The sequence below is a fragment of the Trichosurus vulpecula genome, chromosome 4, assembly GCF_011100635.1.
Source record: "Trichosurus vulpecula isolate mTriVul1 chromosome 4, mTriVul1.pri, whole genome shotgun sequence".
NCBI lineage: Eukaryota > Metazoa > Chordata > Mammalia > Diprotodontia > Phalangeridae > Trichosurus > Trichosurus vulpecula.
Window position 1 is genome coordinate 34717060 of NC_050576.1, and position 19581 is coordinate 34736640.

General features: G+C 52.8%; 1 protein-coding gene across 2 annotated transcripts in view; it reads left to right on the top strand.

The window, feature by feature from the left end:
* The window catches only part of ERI3 (ERI1 exoribonuclease family member 3), a 185697-nt gene that overhangs the window by 93247 nt on the left and 72869 nt on the right, over positions 1–19581 (top strand). For both annotated transcript variants that reach the window (XM_036758045.1, XM_036758047.1), the window contains one exon: positions 6055–6127. In XM_036758045.1, the coding sequence (XP_036613940.1) occupies positions 6055–6127 (73 nt within the window). The remainder of the gene's footprint in view (positions 1–6054; positions 6128–19581) is intronic.

Here is a 19581-nt window from a genome sequence, read left to right on the forward strand (position 1 = left end):
TGCTCAATTGGCTCCATGTTTAATCCCACCCTTTCTCTCCTTCCATTCGCTGGGTCATATTTCACCTCGATGCCATCCTGTAATGATGCCCTGCGCGGTGTGGGAGGAGATAGGCACCCCTGGCTGACAGCCCGCCCTGATAACCAAACTCCAGCCCATCCATCATCAGCCGCTCTCCTCAACTTAAGGAAAAGTGATAACGAAAGCGGGCCGTTTATCACCAGGGCTGTTGATTTCTTCCGGGATTGGAGAGCTGCTGGCTCCCAGTGACAGCATAGGAACAGGGAGACAAAGACAAGCTGCCGGGCCAGCCTTGTTCTGCTGCTTGCTGCTGTGCGGGCTGGGATCACCGGTGCTGTCATTTGGGGCCAGCTGGGCAGGTGCCCTCCCTCCCTGGGGGTGGGGGGGGGCAGATTCAGAATGCCTTGGTGTGAGGCCCCCAAGAGACCCCTCCCCTGGACAGCGTGGCATCTCTGCTGAAGTACCTCTGGGGACAGGGAAGCCTCAGCTCCCTCCCTGGCCTCTGATTCTGCCCCCAAGGTTAAGTAGAACACAGCAAGGACCCCTCTACCCCCCCCCCAAGGCTCCTCATTTCTTCATGATGGTCTGGCTTTCTTCCTCTAGAGTCTAGACCTAACCAGGTGTGCCTCCATCTGTTCTAGAGCACAGTGCAGAATAAAGTGACCACCCTGGGTCAGACTGTGCACGGGGCTGAGTGCTGGCCTCGTCTCCTTTGGGCTGACAGCCAGGTCACGAAGGCTATGCTGGTTGGTCATTTTACGGCCTTATTAATATAGCTTTTTAAGTAGGCTTCCTCATGAGGAAGGGACTTCACCAATGAGACAGGCCCAAGATGGGATCTGTCAGCAATTGTTCACGATTAACAAATCAGCATTCTGGCTCACCAGTCAGCCTTTTGTATTGGGTTAGCACGGATCAGGAGAGAGGTGAAATGGGGTTCCGAGCCTGACCTGGTGACTGACCTGTTCCCCTTTGGCTAGGCTCAGGAAGGGTTTAGGCACTTTAGGCTTTTGCAACCCTTGGTGGGGTGGGGGGAGACATCTGAGCACTTGTGCCCAGGTGGGTGAGAGATAATCCAGGAGAACCCCGAGGGCCTTCCTGGGTCTGAAGTGCCCCTTTGTGCTGGGTGCCTATGTTCTAGATGCCTGGGCCAGAAACAAGAGTTCCAACTTATAGCCAGTGAGTCCAGACACTTCCTCACTAGGGAATCTTGCACCTATTACGGCCTGTGCCTCAGTTTCTCCCTCTGTCAAATGAGATCATGTGAGTATGTCCCTTGAAGAGTTCTTGTGATTCCAGCACGTGACGTGCGTGAAGCTCCTCACATGCTTACCTCTGTGTGCTGGTGAGCCCCCACATCATTGCTGTCGTTACTGAGAGAGCCAGAACTCTGACTGCCCTCCCTACCCCTGGCTACTCTTCTGGGCCTGTGTGACCAGGCTTCTTGTGTGCATGGCTGGTGGTGGGGCATGCCTGGAGAAGGCCCCAGCAGGAATATTTTCAGAAGCCTGCAGCCAGAGCTGATCAGTCTTGGAGGAGCCCAGCGGGTTTCTGTCTGGTACTCAGCTTCCCCTCCCTTCTCCTCCCCCCAAACCTGCTCTTCAAAGCACAGCTCCTTCCCCTGATGGGTCTGCCAATTCCCTGGGCCCATTAGCCAGCAGGCCATGGGGGAATGTTCCCCCGCATTCCCCATTTAATGAGCCCCTCACTCTGGCACACCTGTTTGCCATCAGTGCTGTGGGGGGAGGGCAGCTCCCAGCCTACTTGGCAGGTGGGGCCATAGGCTTGTTCAGTGCCTCTGAGTGGGGTGTTGTGGGAGTTGGAGGTGTCTTTCCCCATTTTTGTCCCCTTCCTCTGCTTTGCACTAGTCTTCTGAGTGCATGACCATGCCCAAAGGTCCCCAGAGAGGAGAGAAGCAGTTCAGTCTGTTCTTTAAAGGAATAGCATGAAAATGATGCTTATGTTTAAGCGGGGGAGGGAAATGTCCCTAAGACAGAGAGCACGTTTGTGAGGAGGCCCCCTCCTTGATACAGAAGTGACCCTTGAGCATGACCCGAGAACCCGGGGCTCACTCTGAATCCCATGGAGGCGGCACGTCAGTGTCAGTGTGGCCTGAGCTGCAGACTCCTGTGTCCCATATGGGTTGGCCTTGTGTTAGGGCGAGCCTGGAGGGATGGCAGGCTCCTGGGTCCTCTGTGGGTAGTAGGTCAGGGTGAACCTAAGGGCCTGAGAGGACAGGGTCACTGTTACCAGGATGTGACTCACATTTGTATACCACTTTGCAGATCTTCATGGTCATGAGGGTTCTGTTTTGTTGTTTCATAACAACCCTCTGAGATCAGTAGTGGGAGTCTTCTTATCCTGTGCTGTTTTATACAGGAGAAAACAGACACCGACAAAGGTTAAGTGACTTGCTTAAGTGGCCACACAGCTGTTAAGGGTCTGAGGGGGGTTTGGAATCCAGGTCTTCTGACTGACTCCAAGTCTAGTGCCTTCTCCCTTTGCAGCTCAAGACATTGGGTAGTAGGGTGTGTGTGTGTGTGTGTGTGTGTGTGTGTGTGTGTGTGTGTGTGTGTGTGTGTTGGGAGGGGACAGAGAATGTGTGGCAAAGACAAATAGGCTTCTCTCCCCTGTATTTGGGGTCTGTGTGCTGGGAGGTGGGCCATCCCTTGTCATCTCTTATGTCCTCCATCCTGAGGGCAGGCAGTGACATGCCAGCCCCTCTTTGGAGCTAGGCGGGTGGGCAGTGGGGCACTGTTGTCCAAAGGGCCCTGACCAGGGAATGAAGCCAGTTATATGTGCAAGAAAAGTAGTTCCATTTTACAACCTAGGCATAATTGGCCCTTCTCTATTGGCTGCCAATGACGCCATGCAAGCCCCTCGTAAAGCGAGGGCGGGCGGCCTGCACCTGTGGGCTGGCTGCATGTATAAAATTTCATTTGACGGCCCCAATAAGCATGACCAGATGACAACAGGCCCGGCCATGCCAGCCGCCAGCGAATCTGAGCCCCTGTAAAGCATGAATGGGGGTGGGGTGGGGCCCTCTTGGTGCTGGAGGATGCTAGGGAAACGTGGCTCCCTGTGCTTCCCCATGGGTAGCACCTTCTTGGGGCACCCACCTGCCCAGGGGCCTGGGCTCCCCAACCTCTTGGCAGGACAAGACACTGGAAGCTAGATAAGAAGTCAGCAGGTCTAACTGCCATCTACTTACTGGTCATACCCTTGAGGTTTAATTTGCTAGCTGGCCTGCATCCCTCTAGAGGGCAGAGTAATGAACAGAGGAGAGATTGCCACTCTGCAGATGCTGATTAAATGTCTCTTGGGCATGGACATAGACACTGTGCCCAAGCCTCTCCATCCCCATCTCCCTGCCAGGGATAGGAGGGCAAAGGGGAGACAAGTACGCTCAGTGCTGGGGATGCCAGGCCAGAGGGCCATAGGCCCTGCCCTCGAGGAGCTGGCATGAGAGAGGTGGTTAATGGCTTTGCTGCAATGTAGCATATCCAGTGTCCGTGGTGTTTCGTCCATTTGTTAATCCTCTGACTCCATCCAAAGAGGAAATAAGGCTGGATTGGTGTGACCTTTCCTGGCGAAGCCCAGCTGCCTCTGGCTGATGTCTGCTCCCCTTTCCAAATGCTCCCAAGTTGCCCTTTTAATCACGGGTTCTAGAGTTCTGCCAGGAATCCAAGTCAAGCTCACTGACCTAGAGCCTGCCAGGGATATTCTTGTTGATTTTGAAAATCAGGGTGACACAGATGCTTCTCTAGGCCTGGAGCCCCTCCCCTGCTTTCTGGTCTTTGAAGGCCCCTGCACTGTCAGCGAGGATTTGGCAGTCACATCTCCAGGGTCCATGAGCATCCTCTCTAGGGTGGGGCTCCTGCTCCCCTCCTGCCTCCTCTTCGGTCTTGCTAAGTTTACTGTTCATGGGGCCTTTGTTTTCTGTCCTGCCCCTTGGCAAAGGAGGGGGCAGGGTGGCCCCGGAGTCTCATGGATAGAGGGGCCTCCCAGCGGAGGAAGCTACCTTTGTCATGGCATGGCATGTTGCTTTACAGCAGTCCTGCGCAACCAGCCAAAGGAAAATGTCCTCTACATTTGTGTCAGGCCGCTCGAAATCCTTTGGCAGACTGAAGGTTGTGCAGGCCTGTCTTAGACAGTTTCCTAGGGCGCTCACTGAAAAGAGAAGTGGCTTGTCCAGGGTCACCCAGCCCTTAGGCAGGACTCAAACTCAGCTCCTTTCTGCCCCTGGGACTTGGGTACCTCTCTTCTTCTTCTGCCTGTGGCCTGTTTCCATCATCTCAGCCCAGGCAGCAAGCCTACTGTGTGCTGGAGATACAGGTCGAGAAACAAAAAGGCCCCTGCCCTCCGGGGACAGCTGCTCTGTTGGATGTTATGGGCATGTCACAGATGGTTAAACGTTGGTACTTCTGAAGAGGCGGAGTGTTCATGGGATCAAGGAAAGTGTCCTCAAGCAAGTGGCATCTCAACCTGGGGGGGCAGCTGAGGGTCCCAGTGGGCACTGGGCTGTCTCTGAGCCTCAGTGTCTTCATCTCTAGAATGGGAACGATCATAAAGATGAGGCTACATCCCTCGTGGGGTCTTTGGGAAGCCCCAAGGAGATGATGTCTGTAAGAGGCTGCAGATCTTAAAGCTCTGCAGAAATGTTGCCTATAATTCAGGAAGATAAGGACTCTGTGAGGTGGGGAGGGGTAAAGGAGAGGGAGAAGAGAGGAGAGGAAAGGGATTTAAATTGGAAAGGAAGGGGACCAATGTTGAGGGAGGCTGGGAGGATGACAGCTGGGCACAGAAAAGGAAGAACTGCTTTAGTCTCACTCTGGGTGAGAGACCTTTGAATGGGGAAGGACAGAATCCAACGGCTCATGGGAAAGGTCAGGTTACCTGGATCCAAGCCCTTTGTTTTGAAAGAACTGGCTATCTTGGGGAGGGCCATCTTAAACATGGCAGAGGTCAGGAGGAGGGGAGACTGCAGGACCAGAGGAGGGCCAATGAAGGCCTGAGGTTCACAGAGAGGGACTTGGACCAAGTCTGCAGGCTCTAGGCCAGGGAGCTCGACCAGGATTCCTGGTGGACGTCTAGAAAGGGCAGCAGCCCAGCTTCATCAGGGACGGGTCCTGCCAACCTGACCCTCACTTCCTTTTCTGGCCAGGGCAGTGCTGTAGGATATAGTGCAACTAGAATAGACCTTACCAAAGTATTTAATGCACAGAGATTAGCCAGACAATAGTTTGATTACATGGTTTCAGCACCAGGTGAATGGCTGACTTGAGTCATCCTGTCATTTTGGCAGAGAATCTTCAGTAGAGCGCCCCAGGCAGCTGTGATCCCAACCCTGTGCTGTTTGACAACATTCTTATCTTGATAAAACCCTAGGTGGCTTTGTAGGTTTTGTAGACTACACCTGACCTGAAGGCATGGCTGGCTGTATGTTGGAGGAGGTGGGGCGTGGCAGAGAACCAGTTTGAGTTTGGTTATCTAGAACTAACAGTGAGAATTGGCCCAAAGTGGAAGGGGGTGCCCCAGGAGGCATGGGCTCCCCGTCATTGATGGTCTATAAGAGGAGGCCCCCTCCAAGAGGGTGATGGCTTGTTGACTGTGTGGTGGTAGATGCGTATACTCTTCTCCCCATGTGGGCATTCTCACTGCTGTCCCTAAAGGAAAGGGGCATCTGTTTCCATGGGGCCTTGGAGGGTAGAGGCTGAAGCTTGAGTGAATGGACCCCGAGGGTAGTGGTAGAGGACAGTGCCACCATCTCCTCCCCCTTTCGAGGCATTGGCTTTCTGCCTTCTCCCCAGCCTGATCCAACTCCACCGGCTGGCTGGACTTTCCCAGTGGGACTCATCTCAAGGCCATCCTTGGAACCTCGCCATCTTGAGCCCAACACGAACGTCCCTCTGCTCACTCAGGAACCAGGCCGCCTCCCAGTAGGGCTTCCAGAGTCAGCTCTCTCAGTATCCAGCTTCCTTACTGCTGCCTTGAAAGAAGGCCCCCTCACCTGTCCTCTCTGCTCTCTTTCAGGCTGCCTGGGCAGTGCCAGTACCTGGGGTTGCCAGTGGCTGATTACTTCAAGCAGTGGATTAACCTGAAAAAGGTACCAGTGTTTCCTTGTGTATGCCTGGGGCCCTTGGCCCAGTGGTGGGCATGGGTTCTGTTCCCTTTCCCCTTCCCCTTCCCTGGCTTTTTTTCCTTTTCTTGCTCTCTCTGCCTCCTCCTCCTCCCCTGCTTTGGTTGGTCACCTGAATGCTTTCTGGGTGTGGGGAGTGGAGTGGAGCTGAGCTGGCAGGGGCTGCCTCTGTGGGACCTGAGAGACCTGGGCTGGCCGAAGCAGGCTCTGTTTGGGGAGGGGGTGCTCCTCAGGAGTTCATACGCCAAACCTCTGGGCACTGGAGGCTTAAAAACTGTGCTTCCTTCTGACGGGTTTCAGGTCCACCCTTGCCATGGGCTGAGCACGTGAAAAGGTTTTGGTGAAGTTGCTGGAGGGTTCTGAGTTGGTAGTCTCTGGCAGGGAGCCAGACTCTTGGATTCTTCCTGCCTCACCCTGGGCACTGCCACCATTACCCTATTCCCTTGCCCAAATGTGTCTGTTCACATTGGGCTTGACTTGTCAGGGTCCCTGTTGTAGAAGAGGTGAGGACAGGTAGGAGCTCTCCGTACCCCTGGTGCCAGGAGGCCCAGGTAGTCCCACAGCAAGATGGCCTGGTCATCTCGGGCACGCAGGCTGGCATGGCTCTCCCTTATCCTGCAACCAGAGCACACACGGTCCTTTAGTTTCTGGCCTCTCTAGGTGGCATCTGTTTCTGCTCAGTCCTGTTCTCTGTGAGGTCCCAGTCCATGTGGGCAGGAGACATCTCAGGCCATGCCGCTCAGAGCCAAACTCAGCATGGACAGAAAGGGGCTCTGCAGAGCCGGGAGGGCTTGGGTGAGTGAGTCTGGGGTGTGCAGACAGAGCCTGCGGTCTGGGTCACAGAAGGGAACTGACACTCACCACGGGGTAAGGCCTTGCCCAGAGTTACACAGGGCAAGTGGCAGAGCTGGCATCTGAATCCAGGCCCTTTGGCTCCAGCTCCAAGGCGAGATGGAGAATAGTGCCCACAGGTCTAAAGGGCTCCTGGGTTTGCCAAGAAGTGTACAGATGCTATTTGGGAGGGAGGGGCTGCTATCATCCTCATTTTATCATTGAGAACACTGAGGTAGGCAGAAGGTAAGTGAGTGTTGGAGGCTGGATTTGTCCTCAGATCTTCCTGACTCCAGGCTCTGTTCTCTTGATAGATGGATGGACAGATAGATGGATTGTGCTGAGCACTAGGGATAGCCCTCCCCTTCCTTCCCCTTTCCCTGCCCTTTGGGAGTTAGGCTGGGGGAGCTCACACACAGAGGGGAGTTGGGGAAGGGCTGAGAGATGGTGGGGAGCGGCCTGGAATTTGGCTTCTGGCTGAGATGAGATCAAATGCCCTGTCAGAGCCCAGAGTCCCAAAGGCAGGTCCGGGGCTTGAGGGATGAGACAGCAGGGCCTGCAAGAGACAGTCAAGAAATAGGCCTTTCTGTGCCCACAGCTACCAGTCAGATATAACACAGTCTGGTCCGTCGGGAGAGGTGATGGGAGCACAGTTGACTTTCCTGTATACTAATGGGCTGGGTGCTTTGGACAGATGCCACGGCTGTGCTGGCTGAGGCCTGAACGGCAGCAGGGCTGGGGAGGGAATAAGGAGTTCAGAGAGCAGCGTCAAGCAAGGTCAGGGAAGAGGGGTCAGTGTGGACGTGGTGGGTGGGCAGAGCAGCTCTGGGTCCTGGGGGCTGTGGAGCTGGCTGAGGCGGGGTGGGGGTGGGGTGGAGTGAGGTGCCTCTGTGTGCATGTGCGCGCGCGCGCGCACACACACGCACACGCACACATACACACACATATACACACATGCTTTGAGCATAAGGTCAGATCCTTGCAGTCTTTGAGTTGAGTGATCAGTAAGCTGGAGATACGGAGACCCACAAGAGCCTGGGTCTGCTGTTCTCTTGGGAGAGGCACATGCACCATCAAATATGGAAACTGGGGCGGAGGGGGTGGGGGTGTCGGGACACACCTCTGAGAAAAGGTGGCGCCTGAGCTGAGACCTGAAAGGAACCAGGGATCCCAAGAGGCCAAGGTGGAGGGAGTTGGACGGCCAGCGTAGACACAGAGAGGGGAAACGGAGCCGTGTGTGGGGAACAGTGAGGCCAGTGGGCTGGGCTGGGGAATGTGGCCGAGGAGCCTGGGAGGGGAGCCTGGGGGTGGCCTAGGAAGGGTTTCTGATGTTGAGGCACTAGGGAGCCATTTAGAGCTTCCCGAGCAAGAGTGAGCCAGGTCAGATTTATGTTTAGAACACTGACACTTTGCTTTGGGAAGGAGGTTCACGTGCTTTTGTGGGGGCTGGGAGGTGGCTGGAGTTTCCTCCAAGATGCTCTCTCAGATGGAGGCAAGTGGGACTCCTGGCCCATTGTTTCTGTGAGGGAGGGCCTCGGCATCCTGGGCTGTCAGAGTCAATCTGGGGCCTCGATAGATGGGCGGCCCCGGAGGCCTAGCAGGCACTCAGCCGCGTCGACCGTGAATAATGGCCCTGTAAAGTTCATTCCGCTTTCAGGTGGATGGACATCAGGGCAGTGAGTGCCAGTGGGCACCTGGTAGGAAGGCAGGATTCTTGGGCAGGGCAGAGGCGGTGCGTACAGTGGCAGCCTCATCTCTTGCCATCAGTCCAGGCTGCAGAGGCTCAGGGGAATCACTTTCTATGAGTCTGTCCCTGAGACTTTCTGGAGAACCCCTGTGACCCCAGGGGCAGAACTCTTCTCTTGCCCCCGCCCCAAACCGGAGGCTTCTCCTTATCACAGTTCTGCCTCCTTGCTATGGGAGGTGCCATGGGCAGCTTGACATGGTTGCCAGGAGTGGGAAGGATGGATTGTCTGTGTGAGTCTAGGCAGGTACCTAAGAAGGCATGGGGGTGGAATCTGCCAGCCTGGGATTTGGGGGGTTAACATGATGGGAGCCACAGGCTCTGGGGGCAAAGAGCAGCTGTGGGCACGGGGACCTTAGCAGGACTGGGCTGGGCCTAGGTCTGAGGTGGGCCGCTGGCCCAGATTTCCCAGGGGGAGCCTTGGCAAGAGAGAGGAGGGAAGGGTGTTTAGGCGCTTAACAAAGGGCAGACAGACCGCAGAGAGCGGCAGGGGCCCTGGCAGCCCCTGAGCTCACACGGCACGAAGGATGAAGTCGTCTCACATCTGATCCTTCGTTCCCCACCCTGTGCCTGCTGACATCTGTAACGCCACTGAGCGGTCGTGAATCCCAGATGAACTGTCACTGTGACGTGATGCACGCCCTGCCCTCCGTGCCCTCCAGCGCCAGTCTGGGTTGGGCCAATGCCACAGTGGTAGCAGGCTTTTCTGGAGAAGATTGGGTGCTGCTTCTGGCACCCCAGTAGCCTGTTGTGATGTCCAAGTAGTCCTGGCAGGAAGCAGCCGAGGCCTACACTGCCCGTTGTTCTGGGAGAGTCAGGAGTCGTGGGTTCGGATCCTGCCCAGGTTACTGACTGACCTTGCTTCTCCAGTCTCAAGAACAAGAGATAGCCAGCTCACGCAGTTCTCCTTTGGGTTGGCCCAGCCCTCCCCAGACTGTATCCGGTTACACCCTCCCAGCCGCCCTGGGTACTGCTCCTGTGACTGAGAGCGGGGAGGGAACAGGCTTGCCTCATGTCCTCCGGCCCAGCAAATGTCTATAGCAGAATTCAAACTCAGGGCTTGCTGAGGCTGAGGCTAGTGGTCTGCCCAGGGCGCCACCTGGTGGCCCAGAAATGTGAGCAGCTGATGCCCTTTTGTAACAAATAATGTGTCACAGGAAGGTCCCAAACCATAGAGGGTAGAGACCTAGGAGTCTCCTTACTTGGTCCAGGTGATTCCCCCTGCTCAGGTCAGAAGACTTCCTCTGGGAGTCGTGTCCCCCCCTACCCTTCCAGGGAAGCACCCCACTGTAGAGTAAATTCCAGCAGGCTTGGGGGTTTTGAACCTGAGTGAAAAGAGGGGACTGCGGAAAAGGGGAAGCTGGGCTTCTAAGTCTTAGCATCCTAGGGGACCCCAGTGGACACCTAGCCCAGCTGATTGGTCTTACCCAAGAGGACATACAGGTGCCCCCCGGCGTAGGTGAAATCAGAACCCAGACCTTCTGATTCCCCACCCAAGCCCTGTGCGCTGCTCCACAAGGTGTTAGGGCTTTATCTCCCTCTCCTTGGCCCCAGAGACCTTTGGGCCTCAGTGCCTGCTTGGGATGGCCCACTCTCAGTGCTGATAGCCAGCCAAGGAGGAGGCGTCCCCAGGAGCAAGGGGCGGATGAGGCCTTCCGTTCCCCTTGTGGAGCAGCTGTTGTGGGTCAGGCTTGTGCCCAGGGGAGAGGCGTTGAGGTCTGGCTTTCCCGCTGCACGGGCAGCCCGGGCAGAGTCTGCAGGCTTTGTCTCGGCAGAGCAGAGCAGAGCTGGGGCCCACCAGCTTGTCCTGGCCAGGAGCCTTCTCGCTTCTTCTCCTTTAAATATGTCGTCGTCCAACAGCTGTCTGAACTCTGCAATCTCTTCACTCCTTCCCTCGCCTTGTTAACATGTGTTGCCTTTGGGGTAATCAGGGAAAAAATATTATGTCCTTTTACAATTACCGGGTTTTGGAATATTAAAATGTCTCGCTGCATCGGCAGTGTTATTTTGATTGGTATTCTAACCTTTGACTAGCCCATAAAGCGAGCCGCTCTTGGAGCCAATATTGCAGGGCTGAAATTTAATTCCGAAATGATTCCAGATAATAGGGAGACAGATAATATATGCATGAAGGATATTATGTTTGGACTGAATGCAGCAGGGCCAGGGCTGGGGAGTTGAATAATAGCCCAGAGTGAGTTATAATCTGTGGGACAGAAATACCTTACTGTCAGGGCCAGAAGAGGAGCCCCTGGATCACAGGCAGCAGGAAGAGGCGAGAGGAAGGAAGGGGCCGTACCCCAATAGGAGGGGCATAAGGGTGAGTACTAAAGTCATTGCCTGCCTTGCCCTGTCTGTGCCATCAGAGTGCCCACTGCACAGCCTGACAGCCACCACAGGAGAGTCCTCTGAGGCGAGGGCAGGTCATCCGAGCTGAGCCTGGTGGAAAGGGAAGGATTCTAAGGGACAGGGGTGAGGAGGGAGGGCATTCAGGGTACAGGGAACAGTTTGTTCAAAAGCACAGAGGTGGGAGATAGGAGGCCTAGTTCGAGTTTAGCTGAAACATTGAGTGCCTGGAGGAGAAGTCTCATGAAATAAGTCTGGAAAGGTCAACTAGATCATGAATGACTTTAAATGCCCGGCTCAGCGGTTGTATTTTATTCTAGAGATGATAGGGAGCCTCCAAAGGTTTTTTGCTGGGGTCGTGATACAATCTAGGATGAAGGGGCTGGTGACCTGTTGGGAGCCAGAGAGCATCAGACTGGGAAAGGGCCTAACGATCCTGCCCTGGGAGGCCATTCAGGCTGGAGAAGAGAAATTGTAGTGATTATTGACATGGAAGAGCCATGAGCCTGGTGCTGCTTCGTCCCAGAGGACAGAGATGCCAGCTGCCTGATGATCCAAACTTTCCCAGAGTAGAAGGAGCAGCCCGCACCAGAGGCCTGGGAGCAGACCTGGGACGATGGCTCACTGGGGCTGTCGGAGAGCCCATTCTCTTGGCTCTGGGTTGGATTCCATGTATCTGAGGGCCCTTCCAACTCCTAGCCTCCATGAACCTGAGGGCAGGAGGTTCCCAGGGGTCCCTGATGCGTGTCCAGATCTTAGGAGATACTGGGTGCACTGTTTTCCACTGGTAGAGACTTGTCACTGCACCATTTCATTGTGGTTGTACCCACCTTGCCCCAGCCCAACCCTTCTGGCCTCCCATAAATGCTCTGTGGAGGACTGACCCAGGGCCCCACGGTAGCTCCTCTGTTGGGGTGGCATAGGCCTTCAGCCCCTCAGGGACCAGGCAGAATCCACCTCAAGCCCTTTTCCACTCTGGCTGCCATCTTCCCTGGCTAGCCCTTCTTCCCCGGCTAGCCCTTCTTCCCCTGGTATCTTCCATCCCTGGGCCTTGCTTACCTGGAGTGAGGGCCTCTGAACACACAGGCTGGATTGTCCTAAAGGGCTTTGCTCTTAAAGGAACAAACGGACTTCAGGGAGCAGAATTATTGGTGAACGTAGCAGTCTGAGCCCAGGGTAAGCTGAGGGCTGGCCTGGTATATGGCCACTTTCCCAATGTCCTTCTCAGATATGCTTCAGGTACCTCCATTTGGGAAGGTGAGAGTGCCACCCAGAGTCCCAGCCCTGCCACTGAACCAGTCTGGTCCTTGTGCCCAGGACAGAGATTCCAGCCTCTCAGGTCAAGAAGAGGCCTCCTGGTACCTTGAGTTCAGCCATAGCAGCCTAGAATGTTTGGCCGAGTCTAGTGAGATGGGATTCAGTAGGAACAGAGGTAAAGTCTTGCGCTTGGGTCCAAAAGATCAACTCTGCCTACAAGCAGTGATAATAACCATAGCTCGCCTTTGTGTATAGCATTGTAAGGTTTGTGAAGCACTTCACATACATTAAACAAGACTGTGAGGTGGGTGTTAGTATCACCACTTACAGATGAGGACGCTGAGGCTCACAGGGCTTATGACTTGCCCAGGGTCATACAGTTTGCTGTCTGAGACAGCATTTGAACCCAGCACCTCCTCACTCCAAGTTCAGCATTCTAGATCCTAGGCCAAGTGCTAGATGAGGGGCGCATAGGAGGAGGGTTAAAATGATCTAGGGAGATTTCAGGGGAGCCCAGGGTTTGCTCTTAGGCAGCAGCCTCCTGTGGCGTCCAAGGAAGCTGATGCAATCTTGGACTCCATTAATAGAGACCAGAGCCCAAGGGGGCAGGGTGCCCCACCCTCCTCAGCCCTTGCCCGGGCCACGTCTGGCCTGAGAAGCTGGAGCGCATCTTAGGAGGACTTCAGAATCCTGCTGGGTGAGAATCGACCCGGGGAGCTGGGCATGTTTACAGTAGAAAAGAGAAGGCTTGGTGTGGGGGAGAAGCATCCCCACTTCCTTTGCTGTCCCTTCTGCCATCTGGCTTCTGGCCTCATCATTCCACCAAAACCACTCTCTTCAAAGTTACAAAGGATCCCTTCACTTGCCAGGCCAATGGCCTTTTCCCAGGCCTCCTCCTTCTCACCCTGTCTGTAGCCGTGGAGGCTGTCTCACCCTCTTCTTTCTGAGTTTCTGTGACATTAGCATGCCTCAGGGTTCTCCTCCTGCCTCTCTGACCACTTCTTCTAGTATCCTTTTCTGGATCTTCATCCAGATTGGCGGCTGGTGCGGGAAGAGCTTTCCAGCACCGAGAACTGTCCCAGTGTGGGATGGGTGCCTGGGGAGGCAGTGAGCTTCCCCTCATTGGAGGTCTCCAGCCAGAGGCTGGATATCCCCCCACTGGGGATCCTGTAGGAGGGGTCCGTGGTCTCTGAGTCCTCTTTTCAGGGCAAAGTCCAGGGTCCTGTGAACGTTTGTCCAGTGTGATAAACACAGCCAGCCCCGCTCCGGCTGTAAGGGAAGGGACCAGGCCAAGCTGGGGACCAGTCCTTCTGTCGGCCTTTTTTTTTCCCCAGTAACGCCAAACCATAAGCTCTTTTTGTGGTCCTTAGATAAGGCCCCACCAGCCTGGGCTCAGTCAGAGAGAGCTTCAACCCCCGACCTCCTGACAAGCCCATGCTTGGCTGTTGTCCTCGTTCTGTTACCTTGTCCTGATCCCATCTCCCGGATGGAACGAGTGCCCTGGGCCTCACTTTCAGCCTCCCACTCTTCCCTTCTTGTCAGGATGACTCCTCTTTATGTCTTCAGAATTTCATCCTTAGGATGTTCCGTTCAGCCTGGACTGACTTTCCAAGGCATCCTGCTTACTTTTCCTCGGAATCCTTTGCCATTTCTTCTCCCCCAGTCTAGCGTACGTGTCACATTCTCCCCAGCATCCTGTCCTTTATCACCAGCTCTAACACGGAGGGGATCCTTCCCCCAAAGATTCCCGTAATTTCCACCTCAGAAACCATCCCTCCTTGTGTGTGAGGTTCAGATCCTGAATGTTTGGGATGGGGGGGGGCAGTGTCAGACAACCAGCATTTATGAAGCGTCTATATTGTACTAAGCGCTGGGATATGAAGAAAGGCAACAACACAGTCCCTGCCCTTGAAACGCTTACATTTCCAGAATAGAATTTCCCATATGCTTAACTTAGTGCTTACCATCAGGTACTTAATAAATGCTTGGTGAGGATTGATTCCTCTGCCTTCTGAAGGGTGAAATCACTATTAAGGCAAATTAGTTGTTAGCTATGCTATTTTGGGCAGAGAGCTCTAACAGATGTAACATTTGTTAAGCACCTACTATGTGCCAGGCACTGTGCTAATTGCTGGTGATACAGGAAGGCGGAATATTTTCCTGCCCTCAAGGAGCTGACCATCTAATGTGGGAGATAACAAGAAAACAAATATGGACGAGCTTGCTGATGGGATAAATAGAAAATAATTAAAAGAAGGAAGGTACTAGAATTAAGAGGGGTTGGAATTAAGATGTTTGATAATGGAATCCCTCTCCTCTCTCCGTCTCTCCCTCTCCTCGCTCCGTCTCTCCCTCTTTCTCTCTCTCCCCCCTCTCCCTCCCCTCTGTCTCTTTCCCCTCTCTCTCTCTCTCTGTCTCTCTCTCTCTCTCTTTCTCTCTCCCCGCCCCCCCCCCACACACACATAGCTATTGTGTCATGCCAGGCTTGTGATCTGTTTCCTGAACTTTTCATCTGCCTCCTTTTCTGCCTGGGCAGTCTATTGCAGACCCCACTAACGAGATTGCTTGTCACCTAAAGTTCTCCTACCATGCTTTCCCCCCACCCCCCGCTTCCTGGATTTCTTTATATTATTGTGTCTTCTTAATAGACTTTACTTCTCTGCCACTCTTTCTCACCAGGGCTTAGAGATAGCTATGGTACCACATTTGCCTCCTTGTATTAGAATCTGAAGTTCACCCTACACATTGTCAAAATAGGCTTCCATATGTCTGGGAAACACTTCCAGCTCATTAGGTTGTATATGTAGTCATTTTGTTCTGGTTTTTTTTTTTCCAGTCCAAAAAAATGAATGAACAACAGAAAAAAAATGTAAGTGTTTCCCACATGCCAAATGCTGTCTAAGCACGAGGTTTCCAAAAACAAAAGGATAGGTATCCCCTACCCTCAAGGAGTATACATTCTAATGGGGCAGACAATACACATAGGGGAGTGGATGGTGAGTGCGACCACAGGGGAATAGTTTGACATGCCTTTCCATGAACAATGACAAAGTTGATTTGATCTGGCTTCATGGTTCCAAAACTGGAGTTGTAGAACGGGAAAAAAAAATGATAGTTGAGTAGTCTGCCTTCCCTCCATAGTAGTAACCATTTTATCCACCCTGGACAATGTCTCTGTACTACCCCTACCCCAATTAGTGTGAAGAATCAGTCATTCAAAAGTGCAAACTAGGTTCTAGAAGTCCTAAATTATTTTAGGAGGAGTGAACTAATTGGAAACATTGGATCAAGATATACCAAGAAGAAATAATTTGTGACTGACAAAAAAAATCAGACTTACCTCTAGGCTTATGCACAACACCGTAAGCCAATTTGGAATCGTGAATTGAGTGGCAATGGTTGAATCCAGTGGTAAAGAACTCCTAAGAAGAAATTGTCCTTGCTGAGAGAGAATCAAGTTCTTCTCTCTCTCCTCCATTAACCAGCTGATGACCTTGTGAACTTTGAAAAATCATGATATCTGAAGTGAGTAGTAGCCACTGGAGCCAGAAGTAGATGAGCCTAAGAGACAATCTAGACACATCAAGAAAAGGTGGCTTCAGGGTCCCACAAGTTCATTAATCCTCAGAGCCCAGGGAAGTGCTCCACCTAAAGGTAGCTACATGAGGCCTTCATGGCAGGAGAAAATGACTTCCAGTGACCAGAATCTGTGAGTTTTCACTTTGACCGCATATATCCTTTAGATCTCAGTTTCCCTGATGGATCTTGTGTGTGCAGTGAGTAGGCCCGTAATTTGGGGATTGTTTCTGTATCAGCTGCCTTTGCTATATCTGCCTAGTAAATATCTTTTCTTAAAGCTCATTAATTCTGGCTGATAATTAATGGGGAACCTACCAGTGGGGGCTCAGGATCAACAGAAGTTGAAATTTTACCCTCTTAGAGGACCCCTTGAACCCTGAGGGGAGAAGAAATCCAACTGTCCTTCAGGGAACCAACCTATCAATTCAAGTGAGAGTCTGGAGAGTGGGGCTACATACTAATTTATATTAGAGCTGTTTGGATACACATTTCTTTACTGCCTCTCCCACCCCCACTAGATCATAAATTCCTTAAGAGCAGGAATTATATTTTACTTTATCCTCACATTCCTACACTCAATGTTTTTACCCTAGCATGGAGGTGACTTGGGGTTTTCCAAGGCTATGCCAGCATGGTGCAAGCCCTGCCACGTTCTGTCATGCTGAAAAGGGTACAAGGACACCCTTACAAAGAGCCTGTAAATGCTGTCTGAACACCAATCTTTCTTCCTCTGGAGAGGCTGATGAAGTCTTTAGCCATAATAGCTCAGTCCTATGAAGCCCCCTTCTACTGCCATAGTGCTGATGCATGGTGGCAAAAACCAGTCTAACATGGCTTTATTAAGCACCTACTGTGTGCCATGTACTTTGTGAGGTACTGAGGACAAAAGTAAAACAGCAAATAGTCTCTTTCCTCAGGGAGCTTACCTTCTTCTGTGGTAGGTTACATGTTAACAGACAAATGGTCATTTGAGGAAGGACATCATGAACAGCAAGGGGGAATAGGATGGCCTCATAGGATGTGGTGTGGGAGCTGATCCTTGAATGAAGCTTGGGATTGTAAGAGGCAGAAGAAGTTCGAGGACAGCAGCTGTCTGGTCTAACCCTCAAACAAAAGAAAATCTCTACAATAACATGCTGAACCCTCCTCTGATACTCCAGCCTGCTTGACAACCTCTGAGAAGAGAAAAGGGAAGGAGGTTGTATTAGGGGACGTAGGGGACAGCCCATGCAAAGTCAGGGAGGTAGGAGATGGAATACTCCGTCTGGGTACCAGCAGCAAGTGAGCCAGTTGTCCTGGAGTATAGATTGTGCAAATTTAATTCATTTCAGCAAACACTAAGTGCTATGGATTCAGAGCCAAAAGCCAATACTCCCTGCCCTCAATGGTCTAACATTCTACTGGGAGGACACAACTTTTGTAGCCAGAAAGTCAATAGAAAGCATATACAAACATGTACAAATTGAAGGAAAGAGTGGGCCCTAATTGCTGGGTGGATGGGGAGAGGCCTTGGGTAGGAGTTAGGACTGTGCTGTGTTTAGGAAGCTCCGAGGAAGGTTGGGAATTCCTCTCTCTCTGCCTGTTTCCCTCTTCAGGATAATCCCAGTTGGTGGGCCATGATGGTATAGTGGGGGAAAGGGCTGAGCTTGGGGTCAGAATGGGGGAGGGGCGTGGAAGAGTAGATTGGAGAAGAGGACAAGGCTGCCCAAACACCACCAATAAACGGTAATTGAGCTGTTGAGACTCAGCTCAGTGTGAGACAGCGTTGGGCTTGCAGAGAACCTCCTGGAAATGGTCTGGGGTCACTCAAAGGTGTTTGACCTAGCCATGCACACGGGAATAGCCAGGGAGAGGAAGAATACCTCTTGTCCAAGCTGGATGGGCAGCCCAGGGTTGGACAGGAGGAAGAGAGCGGGCCGGGTGGCCTTTGGGAAATCATACAGCACTCCGAGGATCTCTGGGCTTCTCTCAGAATCACTTATCATTTAATTGCTCAATGGACAAACATCATACAACCCAACCTTGTCATTCGCCTGCTCAGTCAACATCAGTTGCTCCCTCTTGCCTCTAGAATGGAAGACAACTCTCCACACTCCAGCCCCAGCCTAACTTTCCAGTCTCATTGGATCTTATGCTCCTTCCTACCCTCCATGATCCAGCCAAACTGAAGTGATCCCTGGAATGAGTTCACATTCTGATGGAGGAGAAAATAAATTCATGTAGAGATATATGCAGACAAGCTATATACAGGCTAAATAGGAAATAATTACAAGAAAAGGCACTAGAATTAAGAGGGGCTGGGGAGGTCAGACTATTCAACATAAGGACTTTGTGAAGGTCTCTCGAGTTGACCTTCAGTGGGCTGGCCTCCCTCAGAAGCAGTGGCCTGTAGAAGGTTGGCTTGGAATCAGGATGGCCTGAGGTCCAGTCTCACTTCCGAAATGTAGTAGTTGTGTGACCCTGGGCCAATCATTTAACCTCTCCCAGCCTCAGTTTACTAAACTGAATGGCCTTTGGAGTCCCTTGTTCCCTTCCAGATCTAGATGTAGGAGCCTGTGAGGGGTCCCCAGAAGGGTCCAGTAGAGGTTGGGTGACCCCTAGGGAAGGATGCTCCATGCAGGGAAGACCAGAATGAAACAAGTGCCTCTTTGCCGTGACCTCCCTTGAATGCTCTTCAGTAGGCTTGTGCCCCTTACATCTTCTATGGACTTTGGCTCTCCTTGCCCTGCACAGTTCCTAGCTCCCTTCTCTGGATTCACTCCAATGTATGACCCTCCTGTGAGGACAAACGTGCCACCGCCTCCCTGGTCTGAGAGCAGCCTCCCCAAAGCCCAGGATCTTCCCATTTATGGCCATTTGTCTCTGGAGGGGATCCCGGGGTCATCTCATTTTATAAATGGCCCAGAGAGATGAAGGGCTGCACAGTCACAGACAGAGCTTGTGACAAACCCATGCACTCTCACTCCTTCCTTGTTCAGTTGTTTCAGCCGTGGCCGTGGACTCTGTGTGGCCCCATTTGGGATCCTCTTGGCAAATATACAACAGTGGTTTGCCATTTCCTTCTCCAGCTTGTTTTACAGATGAGGAAACTGAGGCAAACAGGGTTAAGTGTTTTGCCCAGGGTCACACACAACTACTACGTATCTGAGGCTGGATTTGAACTTAGGTCTTCCTGTCTTCAGAACACTCACTCTTCCAGGCCCCTGATCAGGATTCTAGGGAGCACCATGCCAAAAGTGGAGCCCTGTGGCACTCTATTGGAGACCTTTGGCTTGGTAGGCTCTCCTGGGCTGCCTAAGCACCCAGAGGTATGGGTTCAGCCCTATTCCCCAACACTACCCCCAGCCCCCGAGGTCAGCTCTCCCCCAGGCACCCCAGATCCCTTGATTCTTCCCTGAAAGAGGAGCTATTTGGGCCCTTTCAATGGCAGCTAAGCCAGGTCCAGAGTCCCCCACCCTCCAGAAGCCAGGTGCTGGCAGCCTGTGGTCTGGGCATGATGGCCTCCTTCTGACTGGGGCTTTGAGGTGGGGGTGGGGGACAAACTTTTTTTTTTATCACTGCCCCTCCCCTTGCTGCTGGCCAGGACCTTAAGTCTGATAGGGAAACAGGCAAGGCTGGGCCTCCCTGTGCATCCAGAAGATGATTGGTGAATGTGAATTGCCGT